General features: G+C 41.5%; 1 protein-coding gene across 1 annotated transcript in view; it reads left to right on the top strand.

Annotated features, from left to right (window-relative positions):
- The window catches only part of LOC308111568 (uncharacterized protein), a gene marked incomplete at its 5' end in the record, with an annotated part of 31,606 nt that extends 17,304 nt beyond the window's left edge, over window positions 1-14,302 (top strand). Inside the window, 12 exons of the mRNA XM_080466527.1 lie at window positions 2,546-2,953; window positions 4,075-4,119; window positions 5,938-6,057; window positions 9,142-9,180; window positions 9,258-9,311; window positions 9,401-9,454; window positions 10,196-10,303; window positions 10,381-10,434; window positions 12,035-12,088; window positions 12,712-12,756; window positions 13,667-13,720; window positions 13,799-14,302. Coding sequence (XP_080322653.1) covers window positions 2,546-2,953; window positions 4,075-4,119; window positions 5,938-6,057; window positions 9,142-9,180; window positions 9,258-9,311; window positions 9,401-9,454; window positions 10,196-10,303; window positions 10,381-10,434; window positions 12,035-12,088; window positions 12,712-12,756; window positions 13,667-13,720; window positions 13,799-13,900 — 1,137 coding nt within the window. The 3' untranslated portion in view covers window positions 13,901-14,302. The remainder of the gene's footprint in view (window positions 1-2,545; window positions 2,954-4,074; window positions 4,120-5,937; window positions 6,058-9,141; window positions 9,181-9,257; window positions 9,312-9,400; window positions 9,455-10,195; window positions 10,304-10,380; window positions 10,435-12,034; window positions 12,089-12,711; window positions 12,757-13,666; window positions 13,721-13,798) is intronic.
- Between the last annotated feature and the right edge of the window lie 1,191 nt (window positions 14,303-15,493).

Raw genomic sequence — 15,493 nt, 5'->3', positions numbered from 1 at the left:
TACTCGAGAAACTGAAAAGCTTCGTAGCATTCATGGGGCATGTTTACACAAAAACAGCTCCCAAGGTGGAACTTTTTGAAAACACGTGGACACTGGGACAACAAAACCTTTCTGAAAAGCTGCTACTGTGCATGGCCGTCGTAATTAGTTGTTCTGCACATGCTCAGTAGATGGAGTGTCGTGACTCCCAGTCCAGATTCTCCTGGACTTGGTGGTTTTATATTAATCCAACTTAATTGTCTGTCCCATACGAATGTACTCCCATTCTTAATGTTGATGGTGTTTTGTTCTCTGCGATCATGTTTGCGTAGTTTCAATTACAGAAACAACCAAAGCGCCATCTTGTGGCCAAACATGCTTACCACATCGTTTTCAGGGTCCCTGCTACTTTCGTGAAAACAGACGTCATTTTTAAAGTTGACATTGCAATATTAGAGGAAGAAGTACCAAATTCTGTAGAAACTGGAGGAAAACTAGAAGAACAAGTAAAAATAGAGCTAGAAGATAAACTGGAAGATCAAGAGGAACTTGAAGGACTCGAACAACAAGAAGAACTTTTAAAAGGAATATAACAAGATCATCCAAAAGAAACAGTCTCTTCAGTAATTTTATGTTCTAATACCTGCAAATAGAGGGGGAAAAATATATATTTTGAACTCTTACTAAGTATTGTTTTTCCCATAATGCATTCTGACTGATATCCAGTCAGATTTACCTTCCATTGGACATCCCAGTATTTAGCTCTTTTGCTTCACTGTAAAATGTTTCCTAGTTTGAACCTGTTGGCTGAACGGAACCTTCCTCTGAGAAGAAGGTAGAACATGCAGAGTACTCGGAGTACTCATCACATAAATTTCTATCCTCTGGTCTGGCGCCTGCTGGGACGGCCTCCAGCCACCTTCTGACCCTCTTCTGAATGTTTGATTTTCATTGGTGGGATTTGGGGAACAGGCATGTCATCCCAGTGTGCAGCCTCCACATATGAAACATGGATGTCTCGAGTGAGATCCGGTGAGGACGTATGTGTCCCTGTGGCCTCTCTGTGACGGCCCTGCAGCAGAACATCTGCTCCAGATGTTCTACACGAGCCCCAGCTTACACAGCTGGCCCTCAACCAGACCTGGATACACAAGCCGTGTATGGTTTCCATTACGGGTACATTTCAGAGGGTCCGGATAAAATACTTTCACTTCAGCAGTGATTTTCTGAATTGATTCTATTATACAGTATGTACTGATTCTAGTCCTACGAATGGGCTCTAATGGGTCCTTTATTTTAGCATGTGAGAGTTTTAATTGTTGAGAAAACGTTTGAGAAACTGTGAGACACTTCCACAAGAGGGCATCAGAGAGTCACACAGGAGGAATACAAATATTTCTTGTGAAATTCTAATCTGAAGAAATAAAATAAGAAAAACAAAAAGATTGTTAGTTATGTTTTTCATGCCACTGAAAAATTATGGCTTTGGTAGTTACTAAGCATAAGTAACTAGTTACTTGGTAACATTCCTCTGTTGTGCGCATATAGCTGTATTACTATGATACTGTGTCTTTAAATTCAGATGAAGTTACATTAGTTAGTGGAGGAAGATGCTCTATAATCTGGATGTTAGAGGGAGGAAGATGCTTTATAATCAACAAAGAGAAGCTCACCGCTATATAACATGCTAATGCTAACCACAGCATATGAAGCAGAAAAATGAGATGGTCCTCATCTAGCGAACAGTAGTTCAGTGAAATAGTGACGTTTGAGACAATCACTTTGGATAATGCTGAAGCTAGCCTTCGTGTTGCATTAGGATTTGTTTTGCTCATTGACGCCACTCAGCCGGCCTCGGTCTGTCAGAGCCACGGTGCCGAGCCGCGTGGCGAAGATTTAGCCGCACAAACGGGCTCAGGTGCAGCCGACCGAGTGTCTGCTGGGAGGTAGTCGGAAACAATGGCCGTGTGTGTGTGTGTGTGTGTGTGTGTGTGTGTGCCACAGCTTCGCTATCTCCTCATTTTCGTATCAGGTATCTTTGAAGTCTTTCAGGACTTCTATTCGTGAGCCGGTGCCAGACTCTTGAAGTGTCACTCTCATACAGACGTTGAGATGTTTCTCAGTAAATCTCAGGAGATGTTCTTTGTGTTGCTGAGGACTCTGGATGAGCTGCAGCTCTCCGACACACCGCTACAGTAATACAACCTAATGACCATAAGTGCATGAAGAAGCTTTTCTGAATCTTGTTCGGTCAGAAATCCTTTAATTCTTGCAGATGCTCTTATTGTCTTAATGTGGTTGTTGAATTGAAAGTCTGAGTCCAGAATTACACCCAGATTTCTGTTTGACTCCATGTCCTGAGCGACACCAAGTCAAGATGAGCGCTGATCTTTAACCTCTCCTTTTTGATGAGCACGAAGCAAACCCTTTATAAAATGAGCGTAAACCTTCTTATTTTTATTTTATTCATCACTACTTCCAATATTAGCGATGTCCCAGCAGCTCTGGTGCTCTTGATTGTCGGTGCAGTGGTTTGATTGCAGTCCCTCCTTTGTGTCTCGTTCAGCCTCGCCTGTCGGAGAGAAAAGACCCGCTGGACTCGACTCGTCAGCGTCTGCAGGATGCGGAGAGCCCGAGCTTCCTGCCGGTCCACGAACCTCCCGTCGTGTCGGCTTTTCACCACCAGCACAGAGAACTTCAGGATGGGGAATCACCTCTGGAGGAAAATATCATCCGGAAGAGCGACGACGCAGCTTTATATGGAGGGGTGGATTCGTCCTCGCTGACGTCCGAGCTGGACGGGAACATGATCCCCCAGACGGCCTTAAAGGAAAACTGGGACACGAGCCGGAGAGAGGAACCTTCTGATCTGGAGCGTGAGAGGTCAGCGGAGAACATCGTCTACGGATCCGACCACAAGCTCTACCGACTCCACAAAGGTCCTCGTGGTGCTGCGGGACCTCCAGGAAGAAGAGTAAGTGTCTCCTCCCGGCTGTGTGACGACAACTGTCACAAGTTTAACTCTGCGCGTCACCATTAGAGCATATTTAGGCTGATGACATGAGTCCCTGCTCATTTTAAAACCAAGCTGCTGTTTGATTCCCATCTCTACTTGCTTATTTGTCCACGTGTCCTTGAGTGAGACACACAAAAGACACGCACACAATACACACACAACATTTTCTATTTCTTTTAAAAGTTTTATCCTCCAAACAAAGTACAACGTTAAGCATGAAACCTAACTTTTTATTGCTATTTTAGTCAAATATTGTTCAGTGAGACTCTTTTAGAGATCTTTTAAAGCTCTTTAATGGTCTTTTGGTGCTCTTTTATAGCTCCGTGGAAGGTCTTTTAAGGCTCTTTTAAGGATATTTCAGAGCTTTCTTGAGACTCTATTATTTATTAATATATAATAGGTTATTACGATGACCGTCAACAATGAAACTACCAAGTCCCGGGAGGATAAGAACTGTGAGGCATGAAACATTGTTCTTAGTGTCCATCTACTGAGCATGTGCAGAGGGACTGTTTACTATGGCCGTGGTGCACATGCGCAGTAGCAGTATTTCAAAACATTGTGCCCCCCCCCCCCCCCCCCCCCCCCCTCCCATTTCCACCAGTTCGAGGTTCCACCTTGCGAGCCGTTTTCATGAACCAGTGTTTTCATTGGCTCCGAGCTCAGATGTCGTGTAAACAGACACCCACAACGCTACGAAAGTTAGGAGTTTTCCTTTGAAAACGTTGTGTAAAGAGACCCTTAGTTTGGAACCACTGCTCTGGAACGCTTCCCTGAATACATAAATATCATAAAGCACAGTTTCCTTACGTAACTGTGTGAATCACTTCTTTTCAACAGGCCTGTACTTTGGTTGTAAGTGGAGGTTCGGTGTGTTCCGTGGTCACACCGGCCCACTCGCACTGGTTCTCATTCAACTTGTGAAATTACAGCGTTGGACAGATTTCTCTGGAAACCCGTTGAATTAATGAGATCCTGAGGAGACCACAAGATGACAGGCTGCAGGACAAACACTTGTTGCCAATAAGCTGTGTACCGGTGTTAAAAATAAAACCCTGCATGGCTTTTTCTTCCTGCAGGGATGTGTTGGGAGAGAAGGCTACATCGGATTTAAAGGCGACAAGGTGAGTGTGTGAGTGTGGAGCGGCTGCAGGGGATTGGTATTGATGTACGGACTGCCGTAGTTCCCATGGCCTCGGCTTGTGAAGGCAGGAAACTAAGTGTGGAGAGCACAACACATCATGTAGCAACCGAACCATTCATGCAAAATGTAAAATCTTCACCAGGACACCAAACAGCCTTTCTAATACAGTAGAGATACAAGAAATACTTGATATTGTCAATCTGGAAAAAAAAAAAATGCAATAAAGGCTCCTTGAGAAAATGTTGTCCTATTGAGTACCGTATTATCCAGACTAAAAAAGTGTGATGAAGAAGATAGAAACATATACAAGAACATTTGTTTCTCCATGACCAGATGTAACTGCTCCGTTCATAATCCTTGTACAGACTAATTAGTAAAAAAATTACCGCCCTCACTCGGGTCTGATCGAGTTTCCAGAAGAGACGGAAGATATGTTGACTTACATTAAACTTTTGGACAGTCCTCTATAACAATAATAATAATTCATCTTCAGATAACTGAATGATAATGATTTATCAACAAGCTATTTGAGTCCCGGGAGTTTTAAGGTTTGTTTGTGTCTGCTAAAAGAATATACGTATATAAGGCAGTTTAAAAACTCATTTTACGCAAATAAATGAAAAACCTTCATATGTATTTTTATCAGCAAACGACCAAAAGTTTAAATGCTAAAGATCAGCAAAAAAAAATCCAATACATCCATCTTGGTTTTTAAATTATTACTGTATTTTCTAGACAATGAGTCACACCTTCTTCTTTATAAGCTCATATATATCAAAATATACTCTACATACCATCGGTGACCACCAGATGTCTCTGTATGACAACAGAAAGCTGCTACAGTACCACAGGAAAAACAAAAAAAAACATTACTACGAGTAGTTGACTGGCAGAGCAAGAAAAATGTAACAGAAACAGAACAGAAACCAGAAAGAAATGGTTCAGAGTGAGAAATTTGTGAGGGACGAGAGAAAAGAAACCGTTACTGTGATGAAGAAACTCAAAAAGGCTAATCGTGGGCTAAAGCTAAGGAACATATGAACATGGACAATAAATACTCTTAGCTACCTGTGAGATCTTAGTTTTTTTTTCTCTCTTGATGAAACATTTTCAGATTGATGTAACTTATAGTCCTGAGAATACGGTAATGTAATTCACAGTCGTGAAGAGAAAATCAGCCAAAGTGCTAACCTGTTTTTCACCATTTTATGATGCTGCAGGTAAAATCCACCAGTTTTAAAGCTCCAACATATGCCTCTTAAACATTTATTTGTCTTTCTTTAACTCAGAGTCAACGGAAAACTTCTCGACCAACACAAAGGCAGGTCACGCCATGAAAGATTTACGTCTCCCTCAGAGTCAAAAACCGCCTCTGGGGGCTTATTTAGAGTCACTTATTACCCGACAAGCTTGTGTTTATATGATGTGAGAAGGCAGAACATGCAAACTGGCGTTTTGCATGGAATTCAACCCTGGTACTTTTCCTGTGAAGAAGCTGTGCTAACCACTTTTTCCACCGCGCCTTCCAAAAGACATACTGAGACAGAAAAACCCAATCATACAATCATGCAATTTGCAAAATATGTAATTCAACCTGTTTGGAACACTTATGTACCAAACATAATGTTCAGCCCCATTTATAGATATTCATGGGGGGAAAAAAAAGTCTGTCCAAACATTAAGTAAGGGAATCTGATTGACCTAAACAGGAGGTTTAAAAAGGCATGTACAAAACTTGGTCCACCTCTTAAAGTTTTCCGCTCTCATACATTTCACCTCCAATCATTGTGTTCTGCAGGGTTCTCCAGGTCCTCCAGGCCTGGATGGACGGACAGGGGACGCAGGTCCTCCGGGACCTCCTGGACTTCCCACCCTCTACCTGTGGAGGAACTCTGAAGAGGACTGGGCGGACTTCAGGGTGAGTCTGAACCTCCGGTCCGGCTCCCGGAGTCGTGTCGGAGCAGCGTCCCCACCACACGTTGTCTATTCCGGACTGCTAGCGCCACCCTGTCTGAAAACCACAGCAGCTCCCACACGGAAAACACTTGTTGGTGTCTGGAGACGTTTTGAAACGGGAGTAGCTCAGTGCAACTTGTACAAACCAACATGGTGACGCTAATCCACAGTGACAGTGGCTCATAGGTCAGTTATTAGAATTTATAAAAAAAAAATAATAATTTGATTTCTAATATCTTCAAATGTTTTATTATCATCACTTATTATCATCCTATTTAAATGTGACATCATTTAAGCTGGCTCAAATGATCCTGAACCTTTTCTGAGGTTTGCGGCTGTAGGTTTAGACTCTAATGTGACTTGTCCTAATGAACAGAGCACATCTCCTCTGTCTCTCTGTCCTCATATTAACGTAACACCATTTCAACTGCCACAGAAATTCAGATCTATTATGATTTATTTGACATTTGTATCGTTGTGATCTTTCACACTTTGAATACAGCAATGCAACTATGGAAGGAGAACACATCACTGCAACAAGACTGATGAATGGCTTAATGGGAACAGATATTACTTAATTTGAAGAAGTTAATAAAAAGATTAGTCTGTCCATGTTCTCATTTGCGTCAAAGCAACTGAACCAGACTCTCATTCGCTATGAGATGCACAGATGCATTTCTGACTATTTTGGGATGAACATCCTGAAAATAATGCAGGAACCGAAAGAGAACGCTCTGATGTTTGCAAATTTGCATTATGAACAATATACAAGCATGTCCCGATGACTTGAATCAATTTCTTTGGTAATAAACCTGATTTATTCCAGATTTATAAGCCTCTACTTGGTTAGGTCTGTAGAAAATGTGCAACGAGTGAGAGCTTATGTTTTCTCAAAGTTAACCTCAGCTTTCTGTCTCCATTCCTCAATGTTTGATGTTATATGTGAACCTGGTTGAGGTTTTCTGAAGCTACATAATGCAAGCCTGTCAAACATAAAGCCTTTGGCCAAAAACGATCCACAAGTGGCTCGAATCTGGCCAGACGACCAAATTGTTAAAACGTCAAGCAAAACATACATTTTTTTTTTTTTTAACTTAAGAGTAGCGACACGACACTGAGAACCGAGCCGAGATATCGGTGCTGCTGCCATCGAAGCGAGCAAACTAGCATTAGCCTCAAGTCAGGGTGAGTTTGTAAAAACACCCATAATGCAACAGCTGTTGGAGTCGAAGTCTTCTGGGCATTTTCACTTTATTTTGCAGCAGCAGGTTTCATTTAATTGGCTTCATGTTTGGATTGTACTAATTTTCAATTCTCATTTTTGTTTGGTTTTGTGAAAATATAGACATTTCCATCACATATTCTCAAGTTTGAATTAATTAATTAATTAATTAATATTAACTATATATGCAAAAAGCTCTATTTCTCTGTTTCCTTCCAGTTCCTGAATGTTCTACGCGTCATAAATGATCTATGACCGAGCAGCGGAGCACATTGTCAGTAAAATGGGTTAATTCCTGTGTGAATTTGAAAACACGGGAATCAGATGGGACTCGTGTTGGTTTTCCCATGAAAGCTGTGAGTCAGACGCAGAGATCTTTTAAATAGAAGATCACATGCGGAGAAACGGGCTTCTATTCCCAGGCAGGGCTGAGTAATCCTCTGGCGGCGTGTTGACAGTGTCTTTCGGTGGCCGAGGCTCCGGCCCCGCGGCCCTCTGTGCTCTCAGCTCAGTAATGAGAGCCCGAGGACCTGCCAAGCGTTGTAACTGGAGCCGGTCCAGACCTCGTGCCTGGGTCGGGCGCTGCGGAGCGGCCGAGCTGGCGGGGTTCGGGCTGGCTGTGAAAGGCCCTCAGTGTTGCCGCCGTCTCGGAGCACACTGGATTCTCTGACGGCGCCGACGGAGCCGCGGCGAGGCTTAAGGGAGGTCCGGGCCGCTGCGCCCGCCTCAGCCTCACCTTGACAGGGCTTGGCTGGAGTCCACCAGAGCACCGCCAAGACAAATATGACCTGCTGCGGCGGAGGTGGGTGGTGTAGTGAAGCAGTGTGTGGAGCTCTGTGCTGAGAGTCCCGCCGCTCTCTGGGCGCCGCGGCACGATCTGTGCGCAGCTCTCAACACTTCGTCACACACTCGCGTCCTCGGGCTCCAATCTCAAACTTTACAAGACGCCAGTTCAAGAGCCAAGCCCGCCGCCCAGCGCTCAAACTCTCAGGCGTCCTGCAGGACGACGCAGCGGGACAGTCACTCAGTAGGACTCCATTATCTCCACTACAACTCAGACTTTTCTAATTGTTTGGCTGCTCAAGTATTGAGAAGCAGCTTAGATGGTATGCAGCGAATCGGCGCATACCATCCAGAACCAGAAAGAAAAGGTTTCCTCCCGAAACACAAATCTAAAATGTGCATCAGGAAGAGTTCAGTCTGTGTGAGAAACTTGTGAGGGACGGGAGAAAAGCAGAAAGACAACAAAGATACAACTTAGTCTAGCAAATACAGTCGTATTTTCACCATATTTCCCCAAACTATAAGTCACAACATTTCCTGTAGTTTGGCTGGTCATGTGAATTATATTGATAAGAAGTGACTTGTATATCAAAATATAAATGTACATACTATCTGGAACCACTAGATGCCACTGTATGGAAATAAAATACTGCTATGGAAAAACTCCCAAAGCTAATCGGGGACTAAAAGCACAACAGCTTTCTGGAGCAGCAGCTGCTGGACCTGGTTTATCAACATCCACATCTAAACCATCTAAATTAGACTTATATAACCTGTGACACATTTTTGACTGGTGTGACTTATAGTCCAGAATATACATTAATCAAGGACATGAGAAACCTAGAACACGATCTCAAACAATTTAGAAAATTGCAGTGTTTTGTGAAATTGAATTCAAAAGGAAATTCAAACGATGATGTTTCTGATGACGACAGAAATACACCATCAAAACGTTTTGAATATATGTTGTAAAAACCGACCTGCCGGAAAAGAAGAAAGCTTATTACTTACTTGTGATCAACATGTTCTTCCTTTTCTCAGGGGTCGACCTTCTACCAACTGCTGAGGGTGGGCTGGCCGGTGAGTTCTTCTGCTTCTCCACAGGATCGCAGCGGCTCGGAGATGTTTACTTGATTCACGTTTCACTTGTTCGTCAGGTGATGCCTGGACCGCCTGGACCCGAGGGGGAACTGGGCAAACCTGGACCTCCCGTGAGTAAAACCTCATCATCTCATTCACACACAGTGTTTTTCTACCTCACTTCTTACGTGTTTGAGACTTTGTCTTTCTTTTAAATGAGGGTTCTCCTGGAGATCCGGGGAACAGAGGCCGACCAGGACCGAGGGGGGAGATGGTAACTGCTTTAGACTCGACACTAATGTGCTGCTTTTGTATCCGTGTGGTCATTAGAGCCCTACAGGGGGCGCCACTCCAGTTGCTTCAGCCTCGTTTGATCTCGGCTGAAGAAGAAACGCTGAAAAAGATGTAGTTACTATGCCAGGCCACGAGTTGGTGCTGTTGGTTGTTTTTGTAATGAAATCACACATTGTCCCCGGAGGGTATCGTCATGACACTCTGGAGGCCGCCATTATTATGCATCGACAAGAAGTACTTAATACAGCCATGGTGCAAAATGTGTAAAATCAGCATTTCAGAAAAGTTGAGTTTTCCCTCCATTTCCATGGAGACGGGAATTGGCTCACTTCCAAAAAATAGTGCAAAAAAAAAAAAAAAAGTATTTTTATATATATATATATACGGATATATATTTGTAGAGTCTCATAATTATTAATTTATTGTACTTTATTCCAAAAAAGTACAGCCTGAAAATTTCTTCCCAACAAGATTTATTCTAGATTTCTGCAGCTCATGTTTTCACAAACTGGATTTGATGCTGATTTTGCTGACAATAATGCAGCGAACTGTCACATCTGCATCAGGCTGTTAATTCTATCAAAACGGGTGCGATCCCCAGCGGGAGAATGAAGTTACTGTCAGTAAAAAGTTGGCATAATTTTTAACACTTTTTTTGAGGCCACCTTGTGGCCAGTCTGTGCGATTGCCCTCCTGAGCTCTCTGGTCTTTCCCATTCCAGGGCCACCCCGGGCCAAAGGGCGTCCTCGGCAGGGCCGGGCGGAGCGGCAGGAACGGCAGCCCCGGGGTGGATGGACATCGAGGGCCACCCGGTCCACCTGGGCCCAAGGTGAGAAGCTCCAGTAGAGATTTCATGGTTGCGGTGAGATGTTGGCACAGTTTGGTGACTCTGTGTTGTCCTGTCAGGGCGTCCGAGGATTTAAAGGAGACGGAGCTGCACCAGGAGAGGACGGAGACGAGGTGAGCGAGAGGAGGAAACCGCTGGATAAAACTAAATCTAACACATCCTCGTATACACACACTCATGTACACGCCTACGCTCAAATTAGACTCACCAGTAATGCCTCGAGAAAACGAATGTACGCAGAGGTAGAACATGCAACACAATCAAGACTCGAGCCCGGGACCTTCTCAATCATTACTGAGCAACTTCCACAATACAGACCAGGATTTATCTTGATGTAAATTTATATTAGAGACATGGAACCCAAAAATGCACCAGACTAATAAGAATTAAAATAATAATAATAATAATAATAATAATAATAATAATGCTTTGTATTTGTAACGCACTTTACATTTCAAAAAATTCTCAAAGTGTGACAAGTGAGCCTAAATAACATTCTAATAAGAATAAAAGATAGAGGTCTTCTTCTTCTCTTTCTTCTTCTGGTTAACATAAAGTAGCATTACCGCCATCTGCTGGCTCTATCCATCTACATTGTTTCCCACCGCTCCGAGTTAGAGGTCATACATCTTACTTGACCCCATCGTTAACCCCCCAAAATTATGATATTCAATTTAATAAAGTAGAATTAGCAGCGATTTGAAGAAAGTATACACACACGGACAAATGTAGATTTCTAATGGGTTGGTTGGGTTAATACTGGGATTTTAATATGTTATCTAAGCTCCCATTTACACAACAGTGTTTTCAAGTGAAAATAGAAAACTTGCATAGTTTTTATGGATCTGTTTACATGGCAACGGTACTTGGAGCCGCTTAAAATGCAACTTTTCGAAAATGCTGCTACTGCACATGTGCACCACATGAAGTCCATCTTCTCCTGGGACTTCATGTAGACAATCCAACTTGGTGAATGTCTGTGTTCTCACATTGTTAATGTTTATAGGGTCTGGTTCTCTGCTGTGTGTGTGGTTTCATTACAAAGAACAACACCGCCACCCTCTAGTGGCCCAACATTAAAAGTACACCGTTTTTAGCATTTCTGCTGTTTCCATGTGAACAGACACAGTTTTCAAAGTTGCTGTGGAAACACAAAACTTTTCTGATACATAAACACAAAAACAATGCATTTTCTCTTGAAACGTTGTCGTGTAAACCTGGCCTAACGACTTGGCTCATTATAAGCGTTTTTTTTTTTTATTTCTTTCTTTTTATTTTCCCTGTAGAATTTACTAGCTTTTATGTTAAAATCAATTTTTAAAATGCCCTTGAGAATATTTATTTCAAATTTCGGAATGTGAAACATGTTGTCGTTCATATTTCTTTTCAGTGAAAATCGACTCAAAATACACTCAGAACTCAGAATCCTTCAAACTGACCGTCTCTCTGCATTGTGCTCACTGGAGCATCTCCTTGGTTTTACATTTCAAAAGCCTTCTCGGGCCTGACGCTGCCTCAGGAATCACACACTCTCTCCCTCACACTCCTGCACTCTGTGGTCTCACCACTCGGTTGGTTGCCAACATTTGCATCCCGGCGAAGGAGCCGCGAGCCCACTTCTTCCTCGGCGGGCTGCAGGCCGCACAGAGCTGAATGAAAGTAAAGAAAGATGCTGCTGTGAGGAGATCTGAGTGTGTGTGTGCTCTGTCGCAGGGCTTCGCCGGAGAGCCGGGGCCGAGCGGAGACAGAGGCCGAGGCGGGGAAAAGGTCAGTGTGAAGAAAAGATGAGCGGGAATATTCATTCCTCTGTGTGCGCTCGATCATCATCACTGAGGTTTGACTGTATCACCCTCCAGTGGTCAGGAAGGAGTACTACACCTCAAACTGTCCTGTGGAGTTTTAAATTAAATCAGTTTTGAGATCAGATTAGATTTAACTGATCATTTTGGACACTTTTCTATAAGAAAAGAGAATAATTACAGAAATACAAAGCTCCAACAATTGAAGTCATGAGTAAAGATTAACAATGAACATACAGTATTCCATTGAATATGAAGGAGTAAAGAGAAAAGTAGCAGTTAAATAATGATTCATTATGCCATTTTTAACTTTTTACATTTCTTCGAACAAACAGGTTACAGTGTCATGAATGGAAAATTTAAAATAAATGAAGATGTTTTTCAATGGAGACATTTGGTTGATCACTAGATTGAGCTCCTCTCTCGTCCCCGGATGAAGGTTTTCTCAGCTTTTCCATTTAGAAGTACAAATGTCCACTTCATTCATAAATGTCAGTTTTTCCAGCTGTCTTTTCCAGAAGTTTCCCACTCACGCATAATTAATTTGCATCCCAAAGAGACTTAATAATAATTCTATATTTGTTCCTGCAGGGATTCAAAGGAGAACCAGGGGAACGTGGACCTGTTGGCCTTCCTGTAAGAGTCACATGATCCTCCACACTTCTTAAAGTTGTTTTTCAGTTGACATCAAAAATGAAATCCTCACAGTTTAACTGAAAATAATCATTGCTACTACTGAGTTCAATTAAAAGGTAATTAATAACTTGCAGTAACTTTTACATTCTTTTTAATAGTCTAATAGTCGGAGGAAGATGCTCTATAATCTGGATGTGACCTCTTCCTAAAGAAATAGATTTATAAACTAATGACAACAGCTGAGATAAATAGGAATTTTAAGATGTTTGCCGATTGAGATAAATGATTTGTGTTCAAGGTAAAAGTTTCTCTAACCGTTGTTGTTTTTAAAGTTTCTGCTTCGTAAATGAACTTTCTTTTCACTTTTTTCATTCTAAATCGTCTTTTTAAATAAAGCTGCATGGTAAACCACAGATTCGTTGTCACTTTGAGATTGAAACAACATGCAAAAACAAAAGACTGAGTCAACTTCAGTGAATTTCCATGCATTAATGCTCTGCATGTCCATTCATATCCCGTCCAACTGCAATAGATTGTCCTGATAATTGCTCATATTTATCTTCATTGTGTCAATCAAACCAAAGAGTTCCTGTGAATGAGGTCAGAAAATAAATATCAGATGAATTCAAATAATTGGTAGACAGTGCTGCTGATGGATCACAATTGTGAATACGATGACTGTGCAGTCTATTATCTATAAAGTTCCTTTTCAAAAATATATTGATGTGTTCTTACATTATTGGCTGTAAATATTACATTTTTAACGCAACGTCTATTATGCAGTAACTTATCAAATGATTAGCAAAACCTTATTAAGTATTTGGCTTTAGGACATTTAAAATAACAAGAATATATACATATTGGACATCATACTTGTGAATAAGTGATAAACGCTCTCTGTTCCTCTCAGGGTCTTCTTGGTAGGAAAGGCCTGCAGGGGGTCCCTGGACCTCCAGGACCACAGGTACTTCTATCTTCCAGGTAAAGGATTATAATCTGTATGTTTATTCCTGGTAAATTGTTTTCGTCTTGTGTTAATCAGGGAGATGGTGGACATGACGGGAGGACGGGTCCCCCAGGACCTTTGGTGAGTGTCTTCATGCATCTGTCTCCAACGCACACTGTTTTTATTTTCACAGCATGAAGTTAACTTTCATTTGGTCTGTTTCCTCAATACTAAAAAGATTTAAGAGTTTTGGTATAAACAAAATCAGTAGATGTGACAAATTGTACTTTGGATAGTGAAGAAATCTCAAACTCCACAAGGAAAGGCCGGTTTTACTCCAGAACTTTCCTCCTGATGATGAACATCAACTCAAAACCTCATATAAAGTCATTCCAAATGATGCAAATATGAATTCAGGCTCATTGTGCAAACATTTTTTTCTCCTTGCAAAACATGAGCTTTTAATACAGAAGGTTGAGACCCTGCACTGTACCCCCACTGTATTGTATGCTGTTGAGTTTATATATCATATTATGATAATTTATTATTACCTTAACTGCAACAGGAGCTGAAAATATTCAATCTTCTCGGCCAATTTAGAAAAAAAAAAAAATCTAAAATCACAAATTTTCTGACGGGCCTGCTCACCTTGAATGTCATAATGAACGTTTTTTTAAATGTTCTTTATTCATATCTATATTTTACCAGAAGAAGAAAAAAAAGTTAAAACGTTATCGAGTAGTATGAAAAAATACATGTTTATTTCTCAGTATGTGTTCTTTTATCTTAAATGTTGCAGTACAAAACACCCGGCACAGATCTAGATTAAATTCTTAAATATCTATTATTGAAATGTTCCAATAAACTAACAAATAAGTTGGTACTTTCTTTCAGCCAGACGTTTTACAGTACAACAAAACAAAAACCTAAATAAAATCATTATACACACCTTAGTTAATGAATGTGAGTGGAAAACAACGTCTTCTCCTTCTACAACTAAACCTACAACTTCTTCTTCTTCTTCTGCCTCATTTTGCGCAGTCAGTTTCTAACTATGGGGAAAACTTACTGTATTGTCTGGACTATATGTTTTTTTTTCAGTTGTTTGTCTGGTTATGTGACTTAAAAATTGAAAAATATGTGTGTGAGATATATATATATATATATATATATATATATATATATATATATATATATATATATATATACTACATACCACTTGTTGCCACTGGATGTCACTGTATGGCAAATGAATGCTGCTACAGCACCAACAAAAAACTCATTAAACTAAATTTATAATCCAAACAATATGGTAATAATAAAGCAACCAGATTGGTTTGCATTTCGAGTTGCAGGAGAGAAGAGGAGCCCTGTTCTATGTGGATGTGGCCCAATCTGGAATCAAACCGAGGTTCTCGTTAGGCCAAAGTGCTAACCGCTACTCCAGTGTACCATGGCAAAAAAAAAAAATATATATATAGAATTTTAAATCCAACACAGTGATCAAGGGTGAGGGGATGACAATAAGTGTTGTCACACACACACACACACACACACACACACACACACACACACACACACACACACACACACACACACACACACACACACACACACACACACACACAGCTAACCCCTACACTACTTTGTTGTGAACCGCTAACATTCAGTGTGAATTTCCCAGGGTGCACCAGGGGCCACGGGTGGTATCGGACCACCTGGACTGAACGGCTCAGAGGTTTGTGCGGCTCTTCAGATCCTCCAGATCATTCCGCTTCAGTCAACAGCGCA

Source organism: Lipophrys pholis (assembly GCF_963383615.2).
Source record: "Lipophrys pholis genome assembly, chromosome: 7".
NCBI classification, from domain to species: domain Eukaryota; kingdom Metazoa; phylum Chordata; class Actinopteri; order Blenniiformes; family Blenniidae; genus Lipophrys; species Lipophrys pholis.
The sequence above is the reverse complement of the archived record's forward strand: the minus strand, read 5'-3'. Positions and strand labels throughout refer to the sequence as shown.